This window comes from Piliocolobus tephrosceles, chromosome 10 (assembly GCF_002776525.5).
Source record: "Piliocolobus tephrosceles isolate RC106 chromosome 10, ASM277652v3, whole genome shotgun sequence".
Taxonomy (NCBI): Eukaryota; Metazoa; Chordata; class Mammalia; order Primates; family Cercopithecidae; genus Piliocolobus; species Piliocolobus tephrosceles.
Window position 1 is genome coordinate 5355338 of NC_045443.1, and position 27217 is coordinate 5382554.

Genomic DNA, 27217 nt, shown 5'->3' on the forward strand with positions numbered 1-27217 from the left:
CTCATTCTTGGACTTGATGTGAACTCCCAGAACATCTGAAGCATTGTGACCAACTCTAAGTCTACAACCCCTTCTTAAAAACCAATGAAATATTACACATTTTAAACATTATGCACGTCTAAGAACTAAATTTTGCACAGACCATGGACTCATTCAGCGTTAATAGAGAAGTTTCTTGGAGTAAGAATCTAAGGGATGTTAAGGGAAAAAAAATTAATCAGTGATATGTGTTAAAGCAAGATAAGGAGGACTTTATTAAACACCGCTGTGAAAGGTACGGAGACCACTGCAAAGGGGTTTGGCTGTTGGGGAGAAAGACTGGGCTCAACCTTGAACATAGCATGGGCAAGTGGAAATATATAGCCAAGGAACAGGGTGGGGGTCAGTGGATGGAAAATTACTAAAAGGAACATCGGGGTAAGGGACATTCTGGCTAAACTGACCTCAAGGTCTCTTGCTGAAGATAGGCCAGGGTGAACATACATCACCAGGGACATTTGAACTGAGTGCCCCCATTTTTTTTCTAGGAAAAAGAGAACGAGTTATTATTATTATTTTTTATTATTTTCTCTTCTCTCTCCTTTCCCTGTTTCCTACCTAGCCCTTTAGGAATGCAAATATAACCTTTCACTTCCCCCTCACCAGACATTCCCTGCAGGGCAAGCTCTTCTAACTGTGTGCTCCAAGATAGATCTCTCCTCTAGAGCTGACAGCAGGTTTGCAGGCCAAAGCATACCCACCAGGGAACTGTCACCTCCAGCAGGTGGCCTGGAACTTCCACCCTCTGGGAATTGCCTCAAGACTTTCATCCACAGGAAGGGCATATCATACGCATGCCAGCTTGATCCCTTTTCCAACTTATTTCTGCCCGGGAAGGTATGGACTCAACTGTCTGGTGGATAAGACACCAAGCTTGCAGGAGGAACTCCTGCCCTTGCTCAGTTTCCCCCTTACCTTGTAAAAGTGTCTCCAGAGGTGAAGCAGCACATTTAAAGTCAAGGAGTTTTGTGCGCCTTCCCCAAGCTCACTGCAGAATAAATTCACTATTTTTGTACCAAGCCTCACTCTTGTTCATTGGATTCTGCATGTGGTGAGCAACCGACCTGCGTTTTGGTTACAACATAGTGGAGGATGAGGAACCTTATCAGAAATGAAGGGTGATCAGGTATGAAGAATGGGAGATTATTTGCAAAAACTAGACCAAGGAGTACACAGATGGACCTAGGAAGAAGGTTCAAAGCCTGATTAAAGTTTGGCTAAGCAAAGACTCTTTGTCAGGGGAGGCCAGTAATAGTCCTCACATCTGTGCCAACAGTACATTGATAGTATTGAGTGGTAGCTATCTTCGAACTACAGCTCTATCCATTTTCAGATGACCTTAATATCTCATAACTCTTATTTGAGAACTGAACAAAATGCCCTCCATCAATGAAGAGACTTGTCAAGAATTAATATAGTGACAGAGCTAGGGCTGGGACCTCGTCTTCTTGACACCTTATTTGGGGCTCTGTCCTAATGGACCAGGTCAAGATGAAAATAATTTCTTCTTATGGGGCAGTTCACACACCTGGAACTGAATCCTAGCTTGTAATGTCACTCATCCTACTAAAAAAACAAAATTGATACTAGGTTTCTACATTCTGCTATCTACCACCATCCTGTGTCTTCTCCTCCCTTCCTTCTTTTACAAATAGAGTGCTTCCGTGGCAATCACACTGACCATTCAGTCCTCTGGTTGCAAAATATCAAGATGGGATCAGAATGAGAAGAGGGGAAAAGGAAGAAGATGCAGAGGAAAGAAAGGTAAAAATACACTACTTTTAAAAGAAGAGGAAAAAACGGTACGTATGCATATTCAGATTCTCAAAGAGCCGAAAAGGAAACACAGGTGCATTTTTCAGAGCTCCAGCACCAGATCTGAAGACAGCAGCCTTCTAAAGACCATCCAGCAGTCTCCACAATTGCCTACAGTCACATTTCTGTAACTCATTCCTCATTATTGGTACCTCCTGGTCCTTCTGCTCCACCGTTAGCTGGTTTCTACAACTGGTCACAAGGTCGCAGATGATGTTTCTGACTTTCTCCTCCCCTCTGTTGTGAATTCTGATGCCTTTTAGGACCTGCCTCAGAGAGTAAGGATTCTTAGCCTAGTGTAGAAATACATTTCCTACATGTTCCCTAAAAAAAAACCACGGTTACACTTCAATTAGACACTTAAATGTGTGTGGCTAGTACCTCAGTATACACTATCCAGCCTCTGTCTTTGAAACGCCTTTGCAGGGATTGAATGTGGCACAAAATAGATGAAACAGTTATGAAAAACGTTACGTTTTTATATCAGAGTTGAGAACCTTGTGGCTTGTGAATATGTGAACTCGTCTAGGTTTTTAAACAATTGCTGTGGCGGCTTTGTAACGTGTCAAGTGGGCCAGCCTGAAATATGTTTCCCAGAATTCCTTTCCCTGCATGTTCCCAGTTAGAGTGGGGAATAAGAGACATTTTTGCTTGAAATTTGGAGGACAAAAGTGAAGCCACAGCTGTGTTATTTTTCACTGTCAGAGGGTGGGGCAGGTGCTTCTGCAACTCAGGCACATTGTCACTCATTTGTGACTCATGCCCTAGGGGTGGCGGCAGGCGCGCCTGCACATGTTCTGCTTTTCCCTGAATCCTTCGCCAGCTTCTCTGATTCCCGGACCAGGTATGTGTTTTAGCTCCAGGGCACAGAGCCGCCTTCCCCTTTAGGACAAGCGCATGATCAAGGCTGGAGGCAGTGAGGACACAGATAAGATACAGGTTCCACTCTGTCCTGAGGGGCCCAGCTTGTCTTTGCCTTCTCCCATGTTATTGATGCCTTCCCTGGGGCCCCGGAGTTCCAGCATCCGACAGAAAGACAGTAGCCTTATAGAGACTCTTAACCAGCTCCCATGATTGCATAGGGTCAAGTCCCTGTAACTGATTATTTACTACACATACCTCTTAGAGGTTCTGCGTTTCTGTTTGCACCCTGACCAATACAGCCTCCTTGTAACGTCCACAAGCTTCAAAGACTCATTGAAAACCTGGAGTAAGAAATGGGGACAAGACCACTGCAGTTCAGCCCGGGCAACAAGAATGAGATCTCATCTCTTAAGAAAATAAAATAATAATAATCAGCTGGGCACGGTGGCTCACGCCTGTAATCCCAGCACTTTGGAGTCCGAGGCAGGCGGATCACAAGGTCAGGAGATGGAGATCATCCTGGCTAACACGGTGAAACCTCATCTGTACTAAAAATACAAAAAATTAGCTGGGCGTCATGGCATACGCCTGTAGTCCCAGCTACTCGGGAAACTGAGGCCAGAGAATAGCTTGAACCGGGAGGCCAAGGTTTCGGTGAGCTGAGATCGCGCCACTGCACTCCTGCCTGGGCGACTGCGTTTCCAAAAAAAAAAAAAAAGGAAAGCTGTCCTGAGGCAGTATGTGTACCTGCATGAAAACTGGAGTGGAGAGAGTAGCTGACAAAGGTTACGTGGCCTTCCTGAGTTTTCCTACTCAGCAGATGGACAATGATAAGAATAATGGCACAGAGCCAACCATGACAGGAGCCTGTGGGGCACCAGTTACTTTTCACATTATCATCAATCTGGGTGATAACCTGGCGGGTTAGATGCCATCTTCTCCTCTTACAAATGAGAGACGTGAGGCTCAGAGAAGTTACAGGACTTGCTCTACGTAACACAGAGCATAAATAGGGTCATGGGATCCAAATCCAGATTTTTCTACTCCAAAGCTTGCAATCTTTCCCTCTGCCTCACTGCATAGCCCCTACAGTTCCCTAACTCACAGGAAAGTCTTGCGTCCTTTGGTTGACTCTATTTATAGCCTTTCTAAAGAGGAATGTGTTGGGCCCTCTTCCTGGCATGAAATCTATCTTTAAAATTTCATTTATTAATAAACACATAGGGCCTGTTGTGTGCCAGACACTGGTCTGAGCAGTTTACAAATATTAACTAATTTAATGTTTACAGCAACTCTGTTATATTACTACTGTTAATATAGTAGTAATAGGATTACTGCCATTTTACAGAGAAGGAAATGAAGGGACAGGGAAGCTAAGTGTTTTGCCCAAGGTCACACAGCCAGAAAGTTTGGCAGAGTCAGATTTCACACCCATCACCATGTATTGCTGCCCTTTCCTTCAGAGATTGAGACTTCTCATCCTAGCCTGTCTCCTCCTTCCTGCGAATGCCGAGACGATGATGGGCTCAGGGCCTCAGAGGTCCCCCAAAGGAAGGCCCTGGGAGAGCCTGAATCTTTATAAATGTCCATAAAGAGGCGAAAGCTGGCATGGCCCAGCTGTGATTTCTGGTGACTATCAGTTCTGTCTCAAAAAGCAAGCCCTTCTTTATCTCCAGTGTTTCTAAAGTGCTAATGGCCTCCACAAAGGCTCCTTCCTCTGAGATTGAAAATCAAACCTCTGATGTTCCACACCTGAGTCTTGGTGGCCTTAACTTTCCTCTCAGCAGCTTCCTTCTCACCTCACTCCTTCTGATCTCAACAAGGCTGCACAGATCTGACTGAGGCAGAAGCCACGAGGCAGCAGGTGGAGCTGTCTTGGTTGGCTGAGGAGCCGATAGGCTACTCCCCCGTCAGAAGTCACATAGACGATCAGATCTGAAACCTCTGCCTCTTGAAGTCACTTGCGTGTGACAAGACATAAGGCATTCCACCTTTTAGAGATTCTTGTGTATGAACAAGCAATGTCATGGGAACTCTTCAGGACTATCAGCCATTCATACCTTGTCATTGGCTTTTCTCCAAACGGCCTTGAATAGTACTTGACGTAAGTAAGGCCAGGGTGGGAGAAGGGTATGGAGAGTTAGCAAGAGGACCCCAATGAAAAACATCCTCTGCTATACAGTTCTTCAGAGGAGATGCCCTAATAATGGCATAGCAGTGACCAGCAGCCACCAGGGCTCTGCCGTTTACTACTCAAGAGACCTTTGACAATTCGCTTACCTGCATTAGTCAGTTTCCATAATTACACACTAGAATTAACAATAACATCTACTCCTTCGGGCTGTTTTGAGGATGCAGCATTGTGGGGTATGCGAAAGGTATAGTTCAAGGTTGGGCATTTAACATCAGCTCAAAAAATGTTAACTATTATGATTACAGAATAGGCCCCAGTTTAAGTGCAGTTTATTTTACACAAACCCTATTGTAACTATGAGCTCAATGTTGTATTTCTCATTTTATAGGTTAAAACATTAGACAGGCTAAATTAGTTGCTCAAACCACACAGGTAGTGAGTGGTCAGAGGTGTACAGCGGGACTCAACCATTGTTTTCTGCCTCCCAATGTAGTGCTTATTACACTGCCTAGAGAGGATGTTAGCAGCCAGGCCCTCCTCACCTCAGCCCAAACATAGACAGACAGACAGACACACACACACACACACAGTGCCGTTTTGCCTTATTCCTGGGCTCTAGGAAAGCAGCCTTCACCACTTGGTACAGTGTTATCCAGTTTAGTAGAGTAATACCAGGGAGCTGAGAGTCACCACGTCCTTCACAAAGTCAGCCGTGGGGGCATTTGCCAGTCATTTCTTTGTCCGCAAAGACAAAAGCTTTGAAGCTCAGTTGAGAAATGCAATGGGTGGTGGCCAAGCCTCAGCTGAGAGTGTGAGAGTCCTTATCACGATCCGCAATATCATATTCCCACAATTGGCATCGGTCTGCTACAAATAAGGAAGCTATTTCCCAAGATTAGTTAAAAAAAAAAGAAAGAAAGAAAAGAAAAGAAAGAGGGTGGGAGGGTGGGGATTTCAGCATTGGGCTGGGGAGGAACTAGGAAGACGGCAGACATTAAAATAGCAGCAAATGAATACTATGTGCTTTCAGACATGCTGCAAGATTGGTAATTCTGCTGAGATAATTGCCCTTCACCAGACTACTGTCTTTATCAGGGAAAGAAATGATTGCTATGTGTGAGAAATCACACTGCTTCTTGCTCCATGAGAAGTGACAGTGACTAATGAGAGACCAGGCTTTCAATTTGCAAATATCCCATGCACGCACCGGACTTCAGGAGTAGAAAGACAGCTTCCAGAGAATAAGGAAACACGATAAACTCTTCCTTCACAGACCGGGAGACAGGCACCTCGTGACATGACTCAGTCTTCAGTATCACCTTTCATCTTCCTGGAAGTCCGGGTTTAAATTCTTATGACTTGATACTATTGGCTGCTTGGGGGCTTTTTCTCGGCATCAGAGAGTTTGCCTGCTGGTGAGACCACTGGACTCCACAGATCTGGGTGTTAAGCCAGGGTCTTAGGTTGTTCAGCCTCTGTTCTTTCTCGAGAGCCATCTCCAAATGTTTGCAGACAGTAAAATCTGATGATTTGACTAGCTGATCTCTTAGATCTCTTGTGTCTCTGGAAGTTGCATCCTATGAGTCTCCCTGCACACTTAGGAGGGACAAAAAACAGTGTGGTAGCAGAATAAGGGTCTTCCAAAGATGTCCACATCCTGATGCCTGGAACATGTAGACATATTACCACATGGCAGAAGGGATTTGGCAGATGTAATTAAAATAAGGATCTTAAAATGGAAATTATCTTGAACTATACAGGTAGAACCAATGTAATCACAAGAGTTCTTAAAAGCGAGAATAGGGATGCTGGAGAGTCAGAGAAGGAGAGGTGACAAAAGAAGCAGAGATCAGAGTGATACAGTCGCTGGCTTTGATGGTGGAGGAGGGGGCCATAAGCCAAGTAATATGGGTGACCTCTAGAAGCTGGAAAAGGCAAAGAGACAAATTCTCCCCTGAAGTTCTCCCAAAGGAACCAGCCCTGCTGACACCTTGACTGTAGCCCAGAGAGACCTGTTTTGGATTTACGACCTCCAGAATAGCAAGATAAAAATTTTGTGTTGTTTTAAGCTACTAAGTTTGTGGCAGTTTGTTACAGCAGCAATTAGAAAACTGACATTACCAGGAAGGCCTGGACCAGATGATGAGGGTCTCTTACTCTGACACCCACCACTTAGGGTATCTGCCTTGCTGAGGCTAAGACCCAGGGAAACAGTTTGCCTCACTTTCCACTAAGCTAGAAGATCATGGCCACATTATCGTGTGAACAAAGATAGAGGCCACTAATTACCCCAATGGTCACTATAGACAATTGATGCAGATAATTTGGGGACTGTGCATGTACTTGTCAGCTGTCAAATTGCAGACTAACTAACTAGCATTAACAATACTAAGTATAATAATTGAGTACTTATATTCCATCAGAGCTTTAATACTTAGAGCAATTACAAGAGGTGGGTACCATTAGTGTCCATTTTACAGATAGAGAAACTGAGTCGTAGAGAGGCTGAGTGTCATATGAGTAAGGCATATTGCTGGAACTCCAGCTAGGTCTACCCCAGTCCAGATCCCAAACTCTTACGTAAGAGAATTTATCTCCCAGCCCCAGAATTTCTTATGCACCATGGCATCCAGTAAAAGAATCAGCCCTGTAGAGCCGTATTCTGAAACTTTGACAGGCATCAAAATCACCCAGAGAACTTGTGGAAACAAATTCCTGGGCCGTGTCTCCAGATGTTCTAATTCAACAGGTCTGACGAGGGGATTAGGAATTTGCATTTCTGACACATTTACAGGTGACCTTGACACTGCTGGTCCATGGACTGCATTTTGAGTAGCAAGCCTCTGGAAGCCATCGCATCCCAGCCTCCAGGTCCAGTTACATCAAAACCATAGTGGAACCTTAATCCCATTCCGTGACTAAACCAACGTTTTGTCAAATCGAAATAAAGATAACTTATTTTGATAGGACATTGGGAAAAATGGGTGCAAAGGCTAATGTAACGCACATCTTTGTCTGCCTGGACTGCAGGAATTGTGTAGTGACCACCTGATTTTTCCAGCTTTAGAAGGGATGTTGCTTACATAATAATAAAACTGTCTCACATTTTTTAAATAAGGTAATTTAAAAATTACTATGTCTTGATACATAAGTTAAATTCATAAATATATCTTTATACAATGTGGACAATAATCTAGCCAGAAAAGACATACATTCGACTGAATATACTTTATATTCAAAAGTAGTCAATGAATGCCTTCCTTGGTCTGGGCACTTAAACAGAGAGTTAGAAAATAAGGGATGCTTCTGTTCTTGAGAACACAGAAAACAATTCAAACCCTTCTAACCCTAAACTACAAACGAAGCCATTGGTTCGTAACTTCACAGTTAGGTTTTCATGTTATGGGAGTAGAAACCTTTGAGATGCCTGAGGGAGGAAAAGATGGACAAGAGAAAAAGAGAGACTGAGAGTGGGTGACCATGCACCTGTAACCCACCAACCTGCCCGTGGAGGAGGGAAGGGAAGGGAAGGAGAGAGAGAAGAGCAGCACTCACAGGACCAGCTGTCTCTTGAACCCCCAGCCCCTGTGTGTTTAGGACGCTTTATTTTCTATGTCTGGCCTTTGAAAATGCAACGGATTTAATGAATCCATTAATGAATTTATTCCTGGATTATATCTAGAGAGGGAGGGAGGAAAAGAAGAAATCAAGCTCCAGATGGGAGCCTTGATTTGTGTGAATGGGCTCTCACATTAATCTTTCTAAACAGGAAATCCTAGTAGCCCTTGGAGGTCTCTGTCAGGATCTGGGTCGGTTTAAGCATAATCTCCTGCTCTCCCCCAACCCTCCGCCTCATTCCTGCCCCTCCTCCCTCTCCTGCTTCCATCTCTTCACATGCAAGTGACCAGCTGCCTGCCCCCAGCACAGCTATGCATGTTTTGTTTGTGTGTTTTGTTTTACTCCATCTTTGTCGCTTCCATCAAACAGGAAAGGAAGGTCACTTCCAGGGTTTCCTTCCCAAGGTGTTGGATTAGGGGCCAGTGAGAAGGGAAGGGGAGGGAAGGGGAAACAGCTGCCCCCCTCATTAAAGTGTTTTTGTTTTTTTGTTTTTTTACGGAAGATCTATAAGGCGAATGCATCCAGGATAGAGAATTAGATGAGGGACAGCTTCACTTTTTTGCTGATTAATACACTATTAGCTACTATTGCTTGACAATCCTTCTTTGCCATGGATTATGGAACAGTGATGTACCATGGATTTATAGGCTCTGTAATATTTGGCAGTAAGACCCAGGCTACCAAGGACCTGTTAATCAAGTTCTTCTTATTTATTTGTGTATGGATTAATTTAATTTTAAAGAAAGGTGCCTTAGTATGGTTTATTTTCACCAAGCTGTCTTCTCTTTGGCTCTTGCTGGTCCAGCCTAAGAGGTCCTGAGCCCTTGTTTCTCACTTCCAATGCCTCCATGTTGAGACATGAGGTGACAATAGCTCTGTTTATTATATGAGTAACACATAGATGCTTCCTGCACCTATGAACCCCCCGCACCACAGAGGAGGAAAATCAATGTCTGACAGTAAGACTAGTGGCATAATTTTTGCCTCCCTCTGTCCCTTTAAATGCTTTAGATGATGAAAGATGCTGGCCAAGGAATTGTGGGGAAGCTGGAGAAAACATGTTTTCTCTAATCTGGGGGTGACAGCATCCCTCGTGGAGAAGATATAATATCGGTTTTGTTCAATTTTCTTTTTTTATGGAGGGAAAACTCGAGGAGGTCAGGCATAGGTGTAATTGGGGCAAGTTGGAATAACTGGTTTACCAGAGGAATGAAAAAGAAGCTGGAAAAGCAGCTCCAAGTGCACTTCTCTTCCTCAAGCTCTCTGGACTGTGCCTGGGTTCCTGGTGGCACCCTGCCAGAGCTGGCTAGAGATGCTTTAGAGATGTGGTCCTTTCAGCAGCAACCTCTCTTCCTCTCGAAAGAAAGCAGCAGCGGGGTCTGAGCCCTAAGACTTGGACAGACTGGCTAGAATCTTTACCTGGCTGGCAGGGTGTGTCAGACGCAGCTACTGCTAGGATCCTCTCCTCACATTTGGCTTCCTGCATCTGTGAACCCCCCCGCACCACAGAGGAGGAAAATCAATGTCTGACAGAGAGACTAGTGGCATATTTTTTGCCTCCCTCTGTCCCTTTAAATGCTGTCCAATGGGGAAAGTTTTTCCCTGACCTAGATGAAAATCCCGCAGGTGTCTTTGTTTTATGTTACTCATATGATAAACACAGCTATAGTCACCTCGGGTCTCAACCACAAAAAATTAAACTATACAGTCCGAAATATGAAATTGTTGCTTTTGCCCACAAAGTTGGAGTGGTCTGTGATAATACAGTGGTAAGTAACCTGAACAAATGGTCATAAGTCTTCAGATGGTTAGGTCCCGTCTCCACAACCACTTTGTGTACTTAGCTAATCTCAGAAACCACCTTTCAGTTCCTATCCCCAGCTTTCCCCTCCCTCCCCGCTCCAACAGCTGAATTTCTTCCCCCCAGTTCAATTGCGTTCAGTACATATTTAGCAAAATGCATAATATGGACATGGCACCATGTTTGGTGTTGTAAAGAAAATCAAAGATCAATAAAAAATGTTTCTTGATTTCAAAATATCTCTATCTCTCTGTTAGCTCCCTCCCTCTCTCTCATCTACCTACCTATCACTTATAAATTGATAAATAGGTAACTAGAGAGTAGTTAGCTAGAAAGGTAGGTAGGTAAATAGACAGATAGATTGATGGATAGATATATATACTGTGGTAGATACCATTCATAGACACGATAGCTAGATAGCTAGATACATACACGCATACATACATAGAGATAAAAATCTATTCTTATGGGAATGTGATCTCTAGACAGGTGCATCAGTATCACTTGGGCGCTGTGTGAAATGCACTCTAAGCCCTACCCTGGTTCAGAGTCTGCATGTTAACAAAATCCTCAGGCAATGGTGCACATTAAGCACTCCTATAAAGAAGTTAGCCTTGTAGGATTAGATAGATAGTAAAGAAGGCAGCTTTCAGTTATATAATGAGTGCTCTGGGAAGAAGACAAAGATTGAGTTAGGAGTATAAGAGGTTTACTGGGAGATAATAAAGAAAGATAAAAGTGATAGGAAGAAGAGCTCATTAGGGAAAACATTCAGATTATGATGCTGATCTGGCACTTGTGAAAGGAAAGAGGGGAGGGAGAGGGGTTGGACAGAGAGAGTCTCAGAGTGCAATGCAGATCTTTCAAAGTCTTGGCCAATCTGTTGGGGAAATGTAGAGCAAAGATTGCCCATTAGTGGAAATCTGCACTGGGGAGAAATGGTCTTTGTAACCCTGCTGTGCTCAGAGAGCTACCCTGAAGGAGTTTGGCCCCTGCACTAAAGCTGAGGCAGAGCCAGAAGGTGACAACAGCTGGAGGCGGTCAGCTAACTGCACTCTGGCAGTTGAAAAGCAAGTTCTTTCTTTAAGGAAGATTTGAGCAGTATACCTCCATGGCTACCACATGTGGCATCTGAAGGTAATTTTGCAAGAAACCTATAAGAACTGGCAAATGCATGGGAAACAGATTTAAGGAAATACCACATTAAAGGAGGCCTGGGTTTTGTGCTTTTCCTGGACTGTTTATGTTGTACTCTTATTCTTCAGGGAACAATCTCCCAGAAAGCCCCTGAAAGACAAGCTCCAGAGAACTCTTTCCTCTGGGGAGCCCGAGGAGAACCCATGTGAACGAATATGGCATCCTTATACTTACAAGATGCATGAATCAGTAGGCAAGCTCAGTAAGTCCCAGCCTCCCCAGGAAAATACCTGATCCTAACTGGCAACCTCAGAGCCAGAGAAGAAAAAAAGCCCACTGGAGATGAAGCAGGGATGGCATAGATATGGGGAAAGGGAATGCAAGACCCTGCGATTCGCCAGTGATGCCTTCACATACTGATTTTTATGTTCATGCCCTTCCTCACTCATGCACATCTGCAAAGACAGCCAACAATATGCACAGTCACACGCAATGAAAATACTTACGTACACCAAATTCACATCCACCTTCACGTATAAACTCTTAAAAAGCCATATGTACATACACTTCTCAAACCTTGACCCAAGTTTGTGTGTCTATGCCCTGCTATTGCAGCACACACTTGTGCACCCAGGACCAAGTTCCCAAATCACACCCTGTGGATAGAGACATCCACTGACAAGAGGTCCTAACTTCACGCATATAAATCTGAAACAATATACAGAAATAAAAATAGACAACGAAAACAGACATTCAAAAACACAGCCACTTTATGATAATTTGAAACCAAGAAACTTCTGGAGACTGTGTCCGGCAGTTCCAGACACACACCTTGAAACAGATTTCTCTTGGTTACCAATGCCTGCTAAAACCCTGCAGGGGTAGAGACAGGGCAGGGGTAGAGACAAGATTCTCTAGTGTCCCAACCTAGAAAGATTAATCTGTTATATCAGCCATCCTCCTGCCTCCTGCAGCAGGGAACTAAAGTTCTCAGGCCAGATGTTGGAGTGAGGGAGTGCTTGTATCAGGAAAAGGGATTATGCATTTCTATAGAGGAGTGAAATATAGGGTACAAGGGCCAAACTCTGATTGTTTGAGTTTGAGTTCCAGCATCATCATTTGCTACCCACGTGAGCCTGGGTGAGTCTGTCAATCTCTCTGTGCCTCAGTTTCTTCGTTTATAAAATGGTGATGATAACAGTACTTACAAAATAGGTTGCTGTAGGAATACACAGAGACAATATTTGTGAAGTGCTGAGAATGGGCTGGTGCATAACAACAGCCAAGTAAGTGTTGGCTGTTATTATTCCACTCTTGGGATTTCTCCAGCCTTGGAGATTGGACAGCCTCCCTGGCTCCCTCTCATAAGCCGCCTCCACTCTCAGCCTCCTTCATGGACCTAGATGCAGTTGTTAGCTCCAAGATTCACCAGACAGGATTAGCCCTCACCAGGATTGTAAAAATCTCTTCTTCCCTCCCCTGGCGTGGTTTTTGCAAATGGGATTCGTTGGAGAGGGTGGAGGGGTTCTGCTGCGTTGAGACGACAGCTCATCTCCTGACTAGGCTGCTTGCCTGGGCTGCCACTGGGTCCATACAGGAAACAGGCTAGAGCATGCGAATCCTGCAAGGTTCCAACCCTCTAGTACATTTTTGTGGATCTGCAGGAAGACGGGAAGAGAGATGCTTCTCCATTGATACATGTATTTCAAGGTCCGAAACTACGTGGGCCCCCTCCCTTCTGTAATTCTTCCCAAAGAAATACCGTTATTTCTCCAAAATAAAAAGGACTGGTGTCTCCCGTCTCTGTCTCTCATACTCCGACTCAGCTCAAAGCCTCTTCCCTTTAGCCCAAGGCACTTCGTTCCCCCTGGAGTCCACTCGGCTTCCAGCGGGTTCCCAGGTGAACTGAAATCCAGAGCTATTCTCATCTGGTTGCCCTGGGAATTTCAGCGCTCTCGGTACAACCTGTTCCTCCATCCTCCCCAGTCCTTCCCTCCCTCCGCTGGGCTGCACCCTTCTCAGCCCCTCCTTTCCCTTGCTAGGGGCACCAGCTGCGCCCTTCGGGGAGACACTGGCTGCCACAAGACCCGGGAGGGGAAGCGGGAGGAGGGGGAAGGGAGAGGGGAAGGCGGGGGAGGCGCCGAGGGTGGAGGCCAAGCGCAGCGCAGCCAGAGAGGGACGGCTGAAGGTTGCATCTGCTGGAAGGAGGCTTTTCGGCTGCTTGGTAACGGGCTGCCAGGAGAGAGAGAGGCAGAGAGCAGGGCAGCGGCTTCTTGACGTCAGGGCCAAGCGAGGGGATCGCGCCAGCAGCCCCAGCTCGCCCCAGAGAGGGCCCGGCCGACCGCGGGAGCGGAGCCTGACGGGAGGTGCCCGCGGAGCGTGAGTAGGGGGCGCGGGAGCAGGTCAGCTGGGGCGCAGCATGCCCGCTGCTCCCGCGCCATGGAGATCGCCCTGGTGCCCCTGGAGAACGGCGGTGCCATGACCGTCAGAGGAGGCCATGAGGCCCGGGCAGGCTGCGGCCAGGCCACAGGGGGAGAGCTCCAGTGTCCCCCGACGGCTGGGCTCAGCGATGGGCCCGAGAAGCCGGCGCCAAAGGGGCGCGGCGCGCAGAGAGACGCGGACCCAGGAGTGCGGCCCTTGCCTCCGCTGCCCAGGGAGCTGCCACAGCCTCGACGGCCGCCTCCCGAGGACGAGGAGGAAGAAGGCGACCCCGGCCTTGGCACGGTGGAGGACCAGGCTCTGGGCACGGCGTCCCTGCACCACCAGCGCGTCCACATCAACATCTCCGGGCTGCGCTTCGAGACGCAGCTGGGCACCCTGGCGCAGTTCCCCAACACCCTCCTGGGCGACCCCGCCAAGCGCCTGCGCTACTTCGACCCCCTGAGGAACGAGTACTTCTTCGACCGCAACCGGCCCAGCTTCGACGGTATCCTCTACTACTATCAGTCCGGGGGCCGCCTGCGGAGGCCGGTCAACGTCTCCCTGGACGTGTTCGCGGACGAGATCCGCTTCTACCAGCTGGGGGACGAGGCCATGGAGCGCTTCCGCGAGGATGAGGGCTTCATTAAAGAAGAGGAGAAGCCCCTGCCCCGCAACGAATTCCAGCGCCAGGTATGGCTGATCTTCGAGTATCCGGAGAGCTCTGGGTCCGCGCGGGCCATCGCCATCGTCTCGGTCTTGGTCATCCTCATCTCCATCATCACCTTCTGCTTGGAGACCCTGCCTGAGTTCAGGGATGAACGCGAGCTGCTCCGCCACCCCCCAGCGCCCCACCAGCCTCCTGCGCCCGCCCCTGGGGCCAACGGCAGCGGGGTCCTGGCCCCGCCCTCTGGCCCTACGGTGGCACCGCTCCTGCCCAGGACCCTGGCCGACCCCTTCTTCATCGTGGAGACCACGTGCGTCATCTGGTTCACCTTCGAGCTGCTCGTGCGCTTCTTCGCCTGCCCCAGCAAGGCAGGATTCTCCCGGAACATCATGAACATCATCGATGTGGTGGCCATCTTCCCTTACTTCATCACCCTGGGCACCGAGCTGGCAGAGCAGCAGCCAGGGGGCGGAGGAGGCAGCCAGAATGGGCAGCAGGCCATGTCCCTGGCCATCCTCAGAGTCATCCGCCTGGTCCGGGTGTTCCGCATCTTCAAGCTCTCCCGCCACTCCAAGGGGCTGCAGATCCTGGGCAAGACCTTGCAGGCCTCTATGAGGGAGCTGGGGCTGCTCATCTTCTTCCTCTTCATCGGGGTCATCCTCTTCTCCAGTGCCGTCTACTTCGCAGAGGCTGACAACCAGGGCACCCATTTCTCTAGCATCCCTGATGCCTTCTGGTGGGCAGTGGTCACCATGACCACTGTGGGCTACGGGGACATGAGGCCCATCACTGTGGGGGGTAAGATCGTGGGCTCGCTGTGTGCCATCGCCGGGGTCCTCACCATTGCCCTGCCTGTGCCCGTCATCGTCTCCAACTTCAACTACTTCTACCACCGGGAGACGGACCACGAGGAGCCGGCAGTCCTTAAGGAAGAGCAGGGCCCTCAGAGCCAGGGGCCGGGGCTGGACAGAGGAGTCCAGCGGAAGGTCCAGGAGTCCGGCGGGAGCAGGGGGTCCTTCTGCAAGGCTGGGGGGACCCTGGAGAATGCAGACAGTGCCCGAAGGAGCAGCTGCCCCCTAGAGAAGTGTAACGTCAAGGCCAAGAGCAACGTGGACTTGAGGAGGTCCCTTTATGCCCTCTGCCTGGACACCAGCCGGGAAACAGATTTGTAAAAGGAGATTCAGGCAGACTGGTGGTAGTGGGGTAGGGAATGGAAAGCTTGCTGAACGTGGATATTGACATTATACCGCAGAGTATTTGAAGTCACGCTGTGACCTCAGTCTACGCCTCTCCTTTCACTCTTTTCCTCCCTCCCTCAATGCCCCCATTTTCTCTCTTCTTTCCATGACACCCAAGGGTCACCTATTTTTAAAAAGTACCACATTCCATGACGCAGGAGCTGTTGAAATGGTGAGCGCTGTGAGATGGATGTATTTGTAGCCAGTCTCCTATACCCCGCAGAGGGATAACCCAAACAAAAATGACTCTAAATAGCCCAGATCCCAAGAGATTATGTAACTCCTCCATCCATGTGTTCCAAATTTGCTTTACATATGATTACATTTGTGTATAGGGGAAAATATTATTTTTATGCCTGGTAAGTGGCTTTTTGTACTGTAGTTTAGATAGAGATATTTTGGATATATTTTCAAGATACATGTTGTATTTATGGAAGAAAGAGTTGTTGTCTGAGGTTTTTCTGTGATGCTTATATTAGAGCCAGAGATCTTGGTATGGGCTGTTGTGGTTCCTGTGTCTCCAAGCCTCTGTCTTTTCTGGGATGTGGTGTTGGTGCTTTGTGTCTAGGGCAGAGAATGTTCTTGAAGAAAGGTAAATCTGACTTTTTCTGTGCGCCTTCAACAATTCTTGTAACTTTCTTCAAAAAGCGTTTTAATGATATTGGAGGAATACTTCTGATAATTTATTCTCTTTATTTTTAATCCCAGGAAATAAAAGGTTACCTTGTTGAGGCAAGTGTTAGTTTTTCTGCAGCTGATATGTTTTCTGGCATTTTAAAAAATAGTCTGTCACTGTCTGTTTCTGGTTTTGAAGTCAGAGCGAACACATTGACTGGAGTGAGAGGAAATCTGAAAAGCTCATGATTTGCTTGGCGACGTCTTTGCAGTGCACCCCTTGGTGCCTCATAGACAATGGTGGGTGAGCTTTGTCCAGGCTGTTTATGGCACGGACGCCCCTGTGGGACGCTCTCTGAAGCAGTAGTATTAGCCCTTATGGTCAGCTTGGAGTATGGAGGGCACTAAAATGAAAAGGGAGATCAGCCCCCTGACAGTCTTGCTGGGTCTCCCGGCACTGCCTTTCATTCCTTTGTTTGCAGGTTTTAAGCCCTCCTCAGGGTGGCTCTCAGCAGCTCTGAGAAGCAAGCCTGATTCTCACAGACATGAAGCAGTCCTGGCAGCCCCAGTGTGCAGTCGCAGAAGGACCTGCGCCGGTTGTTCACTGCCCTCCTGGCATGACAGAGGAGCACGCAATGTGTTTATGACAACAGCAACAGTGAGAGGCCAAATGGAAGGATTTGCTTGTTCACGTTAAAAGCTGTTTTCTACAGATTGTGGCCTTGCCCCAAGTAATCCCTAAACTCAGAACAAATCCCCTTGTTCCCTTGTCACTGGAAGGCTGTAGCAAAACATTGCAGTGGGCACAACACTAGCTAACATTTCTCTCTGGGATTAGCTATCTGCTGATAGGAATCCCTGGGGCTCCGGATTCCTGCTGCTGCTTTTTCTGCTGAACAATCCAAAGCTGGGGCTGTTTTACATTCTCACCAGGGCAGGCTAGTGGGCTGGAATCACACCTCCCCCGGGACAGCAGTGGCCTTCATGGCTAGATCTCAGGGTGTGTCCAGGTCTCCCTGTGGGTGAGGGGAGATCTATAAATCAGTGGTTGGGAATTGTGGGTTTAAATAAAATGGCCAGCGCGGTAAGGAAAGCCAGGGTCTGTGAGTGTCCAAAGTCGTTTCTAGCCAGAAGCTTTCAACACCAAATCTGAGGAGGAAACAGAAGGATCGTGAAGACAGGGCTCTGTTGATTTTCATTGCATGCTAAGGCAAAGGAAGAAGAACAGGGACACTTTATTTATTTATAATCTACAATCTGCCTAAAAGCAGGGCATCTTGCCAGAGCTCCACTGTACACAGTCTCACCTCCAAGCCCTCTCTGCCTTTAAAGCTAATGTTTGTAGTTAGCACGCACCTAGTGACTGGGATGGGGAAATCACCCCTAAGGCTCCAGCTTTCCTCAGAAACAAGCGATGTTACCACCTTTGACCTGAAGGTTTATTCCCTTAGGCTCAAATGAATACCGAGAGAGAAGCCCCCCAGGGCCTTCCATCTGTCCAGGTGCCTGACAAGATGTTGGTCCAATTAGAATGGACTGCATCTTTAAAATGTCCAGTAAATGGGCATAATCTTATAGAAATCCTCAAGGACAGAGTGGAGGGAATGAGAGAGTGAGGTTCCCTGTATTATTTTTTTGCAGGAGGAAGGGATATTGTGAAGCAGGTTTCCTAAAGGGAACAGAGTGGTTCCAGAGGGAATCCTGGAGTCCAGCATCTCAGTCCCCTGTTGTAGCCTTCGATCCTGGGGACCAGTGACGTGCGAGATCTGTCACGGACCCTTGGTTGGGGGAGGTGGGGGGACCCACTAGGCAGTTCAGAGTATTTCCATCTCCCCATATTCTCAGTGCACCCATTGCTATGATTCTGGAAACAGCCTCCACTATTGCACTCCAGCCGTCCTGCTTTGCCTTTTGATGTAATTAGCAGGGAAGAGCTCTGAGAGTCAAGACGTTTCTCCAGGCTACCTGAGGTAAGCAGCCCTTTCCTGTCCCCTCCCAGCCTTCCCTGCTTCTCTGCTGTTATTGATTTCCATAGCCTTTACCTTCCTGAGAAGATTAAATCAAGGAGCCTCTGCCAAGCCTTTTATCCAGATGTTGCTTCTTGGTTCCCATGGGAGGAAACCACCCCTGCGTTTATAATCTACCAGCTTTGGCAACCAAGGCCCAGAAAGCAGGTTGCAGTTGGATATAAAGACAGCCAAACATCGGGCTCGCTCTTTTTGACTGCCTACTTTTTTTCTTCTCCTGCCTAAACGCTTGCTAAACCTTAGGTAATTACAGGTTCAGGAAAAAAAAAAAAAAAAAAAAAAGATTCACATGCTTTAAAAGTCTCAGTTCCTTGTCTTGCCCTGCTGGGGACGTCCCGTAGATGAGAGAATGAAACAGACAAGGAGCGCTGGCGGAGTTTTTCCGTAGAGTTGGGATTTGTGTTACTTTCCTGTGAATGATGAAAGCGCTCCCTGGCTTGAGATGACACAGAGTGTTTCTCTTGGTGCAGGGACACTTTTCTCCAAGTACCCTCCAGAAGTGGCAGATGTGTGCACAGTGGAGATTGACTCGGGGTGAGGGACGAGCGTTCTTCTCTCTTTTGACCTCAGTGGCACAGATCTACTCAGCAGCTGCTCCGGGCCCAGCACTCTCCTGCGCATGGAAGGGCATGCTGGGAAAAATATTAAGATGTGGTTCCTGCCTTCATAGAGCTGAAGTCTCACAGGAGAAACAGTCAGTGTAAAGCAAAAGCAAGTCATGCAAGATGATGTGTGTCCAAGTACCTTGTAGGGGGTTCCGAAACGGAGCAATGCGGGACAGGAGTGGGAGTGAGAGAATCAGTGAGGATGAGGGTAGAAGAGAAAAGCTGCTGCAGGCCTTGCTGTGAGGCCAGGAAGAAAGGAGGGCACGCCGGATGAGGGCAGGGAGGGCAGTGGCCCAGAGGAGAATGGCTGCCCTGTCCCCATCAGTGGTGGGAGCTCCGAAGTTACCAGTAGCTGGGGGATGCGGCAATTGTTCAGGGGAAGCATTGGCAACATTTCTGAAATGAGCCAGAAAGTAAATATTCTAGGCTTTGTCAGCCAAGAGGCAAAATGGAGGCTATTGTGTAGCTACTTATATAACCGTATACAATGGAATCTTTTAAAAATGTGAACACTAGCCTCAGCTCCAGAGCTGTACATCCCTGTCACATCAGTTCATCAGTTTATCAGTCACACAGAGGCTGCCTCCTGGGTATCCAGTCATGCCTGTGAAGCCCTGATCTGTCTCCCCTGATTTGATTTTGCTCAGTTCAACTTGCCTTTATTGCAAATGCCAATCTGGTTTGGGGAGGAGGTTGCATGCTGGCATTTCCTAGCCCATGGTAGACCTCAGAAGAAAGATTTAGCTTGCTTCTATTGCTTCGTAAAAATTAGATTTTTTCTATGTGTCTGTGGGACAGGCTGCTTTATTTTCAAGGAAGAGGAAGAAGATGCCAAACTGGAAATTCTGCCTAGGACACCGGCCAGTGGGTTTTCCCTGAGTTGTTGGTGGAAGCGGACCCCCACCACCAAGGCATGGGCCTCCTTCTGCTGCTGGCCTTAGTCTTTTCCTGGATGGGGCATTTCAACTGCCCCACCTCCCTTAGCTGGTTCTTCTCTGGTTGTACACGTAGGCCCTAGGCTGGGTGGCCTCTGCGTGCACATGGTGTGTGTATGGTATGCACAGGCAGAGCGGTATCTACTCATGTAGCAGTGTGCGTGGGTCTTGGGTCAGGGTGACCCAGCCTGGAGTGACTCAACTCCAGACCACAGGCCTGCAGACAGAGAAAGGTGCGTGTTATCTTCTCTTTTACTTGTCATTTATTTTCCAGCGTCAAATTTTCCTCCAAGGGATGTTTCCGCTAGAAGGAAACTTACAAATAATCTGGTCTGTCCTGTTCATTTTACAGAGCAGCAAAGCAAGGCTCAGAGAGAAGAGGTAACTCCCCCAAGGTGCCGCCTCCAATTAAGGCAGGTTTGGCATTGTTTTCCCTGACTCCAGGCTTGATTTCTCTCAGTAATTCCACTCCATGTCTTCTGCATGAAAGCCTCTCAGTCGTCATTCAGCTGCCCTACCTACCCTGCTTCCTGAGGCACATCCCTGCCATGTCAGTTTATCTGTATCCAAGCTGCCATTGAAGCCCTGATTTGCCTCCTCTGATTTGATTTTACTAATTTCAACTTGTGTTTATTTCAAACTTCCAGGCAGTGCAGGCAATGGAAATACGGCACAGTAACGAACAGGGTCCTCTAAAGAGGCATCTCACTGTCTAAGGGGGAAAATGGAAACATGGCAAACCCAGCGTCCCTAGTGCTATCATTCATTCATTTGTTCAATCATTTAACAGATATTTACTATGAGGCAGGCACCGTGCCAGACTCTGAGAATAACCAGCAAGAGGTCTTCCCTGATAGGATTTCCAGTCTAGTGGGGAGGATCAAAAATCAAGTAAGTATGAAGAGATGATTTTCAAATTGAGGAAATGAGCAATGTCAGTTACGTTTGGGGGACAGATGTGCTACTTAGAGAGATGCCGGGCTACAGAAGAGGGGACATTTGAGTGAAGCAGAAGAAGACATAAAAAGAGACAATGAGGCCGGGCGCGGTGGCTCAAGCCTGTAATCCCAGCACTTTGGGAGGCCGAGATGGGCGGATCATGAGGTCAGGAGATCGAGACCATCCTGGCTAACACGGTGAAACCCCATCTCTACTAAAAAATACAAAAAACTAGCCGGGCGAGGTGGCGGGCGCTTGTAGTCCCAGCTACTTGGGAGGCTGAGGCAGGAGAATGGTGTGAACCCGGGAGGCGGAGCTTGCAGTGAGCTGAGATCTGGCCACTGCACTCCAGCCTGGGCGACAGAGCGAGACTCTGTCTCAAAAAAAAAAAAAAAAAAAGAGAGACAATGAGTCGGGGGCAGTGGTGCTGGGACTATAGGGACTTTTGTCGGGAGCCTAGGTTTTCCTGGAGAAGCAGAGGGTGGAGGCCTCAGACAGAGCTGGGAGCTGGGGAAAGTCAAGTACAACTGGAGTGTTTTGGGCAGGATTTTCAATCCCAGTGCCAGCCCTGGCCCCTCACCACCAAGAAGCAGGAAGATAACCTTGCCACTGCAGGTGGCACATCCAAAGAGATGCAGCTGGACCACATCACTGAGGGAGGCACAGCATAAGTTTCTGCCAAAAGGCAAGCAGCAGGTTTAAATCTGATTTTTTTTTCCTTTAATTTAAGGAGGCAGGCAAAGGCCCTCAGATACCCTTGGCTTGTTTTACCAGCTAGCAGCACACCCCAGTGGATGCTGGGTCTGTGCCGAAAAGCAGATACAAACAATCTGGGGATCCTGGAGGAGGCAGGTCCCAAGGTGAGGGGAGGGGTACAGAGGGAACAAGGAGTCCTAGAGACCTAGAGCTCCTCAAAACTATTCTAACAGGAACAGGAACCGAAAAATCTAAGAGAGGATGTGGTGGGGCCAAGAAGAGAGCATCAGGAAAACCAAACATCTGTGTGCAAAAAATGTCATTTCTCAGAAATTCACAACGAAAGCTTCACTTACACCTGGATGGGGAACTTGATTGGGACCCTTACAAGCATGCCCGTTTATGTTTCAGACTCTGGAGGGTTCTGGAAAACACTGGAGTTTCCCCTTTTATCCAGCACACGCTACTCCCTCCTTCCAGCAACGCTCTGGTCGGCATGGGATTTTTCCCTTCCTGTAACCCTGCCTTTGGGAGAAGTGGTGAGATGTGGATTGTGCAGGAGCTGGACATCAGCGCTAACTGTCAAAGGGGCTTGCTCAGCGCCCGTTCCTCTCATTGTGCTCTCTGTAACCTCTTGTGCATGCCATTGTGTGCACTGAAGATGTCACTTCCGCCTCCTACAGGAGTCTCAAGTCTCAGAACAAGCCCGTCAATCCTAGGTAGTGTGATGGGGATAGAAATGAGACAGATTCCACCCTCAGGAAACTTGCTGACTGATGTGGGCTTGCTACACCTGCCTGTACACGGAGCCACACATATAAAGATCAAGGACAAAAATCTAAAGAACCAGCTATAAATGCCCCAGAGAAATACAATTGCACTTAATGGTTTTGGGGATTGATCTAAGCCCGGCGCAGTTATTTGAGCCAGGATTCCTGAAAGAGGGGACCTTCAGAAGCAGTGTGAAAGAAGGGTCACATAGAAATCTGTGTCTTTTTTATTGTAGGGCTTCCCCACCCCCCTGCCCCATGAACCCTCCTCTCAACTCCCCAGGCCTCTCATGTCGATGGTCACTCTGTCCCTTGAACTGGCTATTGCCTAGGCTGCAAGCTGGCCTGCTCAGCAGATCCTGTCTCGTCACTCACTGTGGCCCTCTTGGCTCATGGCCTTTGACACAGATTGAGCTCATGTGCTGCAATATAGTAAGAGATCAATAGTGATCTGTTGAATCTCGAGTTTTCATTTTTTAAAAAACAAGCTTTGCTCCCTTTTTCCTTATGTCTTTGGTTCTATAGTAATTGGTCTTCTGGAACCAGGCTACTTTTAGGAGCCTTCAGCTTTATTATTTGGTAATCCTGTGAATTGTGTTCCAATATAAGACCTACTCTTAGGAATTTCTGAATAATGGGACCCTATTGCAATTGTAACGTTTATTATAAATTTCCAAATCACTGCCATTCTAAAACTGAGGATTTATACAGCAGCTTTGCTCCAGAGTCCAAACAGCTGCCCCTTAGTCATGTTTTATAAACAACTGAGATTACTACAACCTGAACTGTAGCTCTCAGTAATCCATGCCAATTACAGGGAATGTACCCAAGACACCAGTGCACGTTTGTTTGCTTTCTTCCCCAGCAGATTAAACTTTTCATTACTGCAATCACTTGCATTTTTAAAAATGGGTATCACTTAGGCCAATTGAGGAAGGTGGTCCCAATTACACTTAGGTGACCAAGGCATCCGGTTACAATGATGTATTCTCAGCGATACCTGACTTGGACAATTGAGTTTTGCTTGTGCGTTTGGTCCTCTACTATAGTCTCTCTGTAGTTTCATGTTATTCCTATTTATGTTCTTCTCTGGTTGTGGTGAAGCTACCTATCAACTCTACATCATCAGGACACCAGTTTTGAATTGACATCTAGGACGGCTGATGGCAAACATGACTTCCACATGGACTTTCTGCTTCCCTTTCACTGCAACCTCCAGTCTACCCTACACCTGACTTCAAATTCATCTCTCCAGGACGCCACTCCTGTCATCACACCATGCCAGACTTCCTGAATAGAATCATTTCAGTCCCTTTAGTTTGACTTTTTTTTTTTTTTTTGAGATGGAGTCTTGTTCTGTTGCCCAGGCTGGAGTGCAGTGGTGAGATCTCGGCTCACTGCAACCTTCGCCTCCCAGGTTCAAGCAATTCTTCTATCTCAGCCTCCCAAGTAGCTGGAACTACAGGCGCCCACCACCATGCCTGGCTAATTGTCTTGTATTTTTAGTAGAGACAGAGTTTCACCATATTGGTCAGGCTGGTCTTGAACTCCTGACCTCAGGTGATCCACCCATCTCAGTCCTCCTTAATGTGATGCCAAATATATCTTCTCCTCAAAGAAACTATCCTTAGTCCCTCTCGTCCAGTGCCATTTCTCCTTTTCTGGCACTTCTATCACAAATGTATTCTGCCTCAACTGTGGTTGGTTGTTTTTCTACTTCTACTTCTTCACCCTTCCTTGAGAGCAGATCAGAGCTCATCATCTTCCTATTTATATCCCAGTGCCTAGAGTTGGGCTGTGGCAGTAGCAGGTACCCAGTAAGACTTTCTGGACTGAATTGCCTCCTCTTTTGACTGAAAATACAATCACTTCTGTGCCTCCTACGTCAAATGCGATTGTTAAACAGTTGATACAGACACTCCTTGGCATCCAGGAAGTTGCAGGAGCAAGGTCTTTATTTGGTGGTTCCCTTTGCTCTGCCTTGACTCACCATGTGTGCAGTCCAGGTGGACGATAACATTTAATGTGAGCTGGACTCCTAGAATTAAAAAGAAAGATAACTTTATGGACAGGGATTCAGGAGAGTGTTTCAGAGACCAGGCAGAACTATAAGGTAAGAATGAAAGAGAGGATAGGCTGAGGGATAGAGCTAGAATATTGGACATGTTCATACTCTGGGTAAAAAACAAAAAATGTTGATGAGAGTTAGAGTGACCATGTGTCTCATCTGCCAAGGACAACCAGGTATACCTGTTGTTAAACAATGACTTTTTTTTTTTTTTTTTTGAGACAGAGTCTTGCTCTGTCACCCAGGCTGGAGTGCAGTGGCATGATCTTGGCTCACTGCAAGCACCGCCTCCCGGGTTCACACCATTCTCCTGCTTCAGCCTCCCGAGTAACTGGGACTACAGGTGCCCGCCACCATGCCCGGCTAATTTTCTGTATTTTTTAGTGGAGACGGAGTTTCACTGTGTTAGCCAGGATGGTGTCGATCTCCAGACCTCGTGATCCACCCACCTTGAGCTTCCAACGTTCTGGGATTACAGCTGTGAAACAATGAAGTTTTATTGACTATTTATGACACTTCATCCCTTCTTCTCCCAAAATGTCCCAGTTTGGAAGATGAATGAAAGGGTCACCCGAGAGGAAGTAGTGCGTAGTAAGGGCGGTATTAGTTTCTCTTTCCATTATTCTCTGTTGTCATTTTCGTAGGGGAGCCCTAGGCGGCCAGGTTAGTCAACAATAATGCCAGAGGCAAGTGGTGCCTGCAGTGCCGAGGTCAACCAGGCCACCACGCATATTCTGAGCTTTCATGTGCCAGAGGCTATGCTAGATGCTGGGATTTAAGCATAAATATGACATTAGGGGGCTCTGTGCAGCCTTTGATTATGGTTCTCAACGCCAATCCAATAAAACACACTTTTCCAATCTTCAGCCCAGGACTGGGTATATCTGTAGAAGGCCTAAGCACTGAAAATAATATGCTCCCCCATACATAGCACAAAAATGAAAACAATGCCATCCAAAACGTGAATTAAGAAAATCCCTGAAAGTTCTAGTATTTCCCTTAGTGCTTTTATTAAAATATCAAATGTCAAGTTATTTCAAAAAAAAATTTGATACCCTGTTTAGCTGGTGCCCTTAGCTCAGGTTTACCGAGGTCCAGTCAGGCCTCACCCAACATCCCCAATCCCCTGCAGTCAGCAAGGGGTCCCGCCACTGAGCTCTCTTGACCACATCACCGGGCCCAATCATGGGTAAATCAGTTCTATCTGGGTGGCATTTTGGAGTGAGAAATTGGTTCCAGATGTTGACAGCTGGTGGCTACCAGGGCAGACCTAAGTCTGTGTGGAGCTTGTAGTTTCCCAGAGCCAGACAGAGGCCTTTGTTCTGCAGCATTTTTTTTTTTTTTTGAGACGGAGTCTTGCTCTGTCACCCAAGCTGCAGTGCAGTGATATGATCTTGGTTCACTGAAACCTCTGTCTCCCGGGTTCAAGCAATTCTCCTGCCTCAGCCTCCTGTGAGTAACTGGAATTCCAGGCATCCGCCACCACGCCTGGCTAATTTTTGTATTTTTGGTAGAGATGGGGTTTCACCATGTGGGCCAGGCTGGTTTTGAACTCCTGACCCCACATGATCCTCCTCCTTTGGCCTCCCAAAGTGATCACAGGCGTGAACCACTGCACCCGGCCACTGTTCTGCAACTTCGAAGGGGGCTGCTCTGATGCCACCCCCAGAGGGATCTGTTTGGTTGACTCTTTTCTGAGAAAACACAGAGAAGGCAAAGCTGAGGATTAAATGATCTCTGCTGCTAATTAGTGATCACCATCACTGATGCTGGGCACGGCCACCCTTAGGCTATAGGCTGCAGGGTTGATTTAGTGTGAACACTATACTTCTGGGACAGAAGAGACTGGCCTGAAATAGGAACAATGATATGGTCCTTTTGAAAAATGTACATTAAAGATACTGTTGAATTGTATCATAAAGAGCATGTGAAGAAACCATAAATTTATTATACTTTTTAAGCAAATGTATGTTTATGGACTTTCAGGCATATAAATAAATAAATGTTCAAAGGAGTCAACTTGGAGAAGGTCATCTTGGAGAAGGTGATCAGAAAATGTTGTCATTGCTTCAAACATTTGGAATTCTCTTTGGGAAGACGTTCAAGTTCTGTTTTTGGAGATGACAAATATCCTCTTTTCAAATGAAAAGTTCCCGTTGAACTTTAAAGGGCTAATTGTCACTCACACTTGAGTGTGAATTAATTAAATCAAATGCAACTAATTATAATCTGACAGTCTGGGAAATGGGAGTTTAAGCAGAGGAAAGCAAGGCAAGGAGAGCTTGGAAGTGAATGTTGGTCAACAGAGTGGGATAAAGAGTTTGGCGGAGGAGAAAACAGGGCCTCCGGAGAGCAGCTGCAGAGTGAGGAGGGAGAGGACAGAAAGCTGGGAAAAGGGGCCGAGATGGAAGAGAGAATTGGGAAGACGTAAGGAGGAGCCTCGGGGCTGGTGCGGGAAGTGGCATGGTCAGTCCAGCATTTTAGTTAGGTGAGTGAGGCTTGGAGGCAGGTAGATCTGAGTTCGAATTTCGATTTGTCATTTATTAGCTATGTGACCAAAAGCAAGTGATAGCTTTCTAAGCAGCCTGCTATAAAATAGTTCTGTGCAACTATGAAATAGAGATAATAATGGGGCCTTCTTTCAGAGTTGTCATGGGGCAAATGTAATAAACAACATAGAAGTTTGTCAGAAAGGAAGCCCTCAGTAAAGGTCAGTTGCTGTCATCACTATATAAAGGTCCAGGAGAAAACCTAGAGCAAGCTTTACCCCTTAGTTCAACACTGTTTATCATGGGTGCTGTCCTAGAGTTGTAAGACATAAAAAGATGAAT

The 27217-nt window shown here is 47.2% G+C and overlaps 1 protein-coding gene across 1 annotated transcript; it reads left to right on the plus strand.

Moving 5' to 3' along the window:
• Positions 1-13847: 13847 nt before the first annotated feature.
• KCNA5 (potassium voltage-gated channel subfamily A member 5) lies at positions 13848-15665 on the plus strand. Its single transcript, XM_023232493.1, has one exon. The coding sequence runs from the start codon at positions 13848-13850 to the stop codon at positions 15663-15665; it is 1818 nt and encodes a 605-aa protein (XP_023088261.1).
• Positions 15666-27217: the final 11552 nt, after the last annotated feature.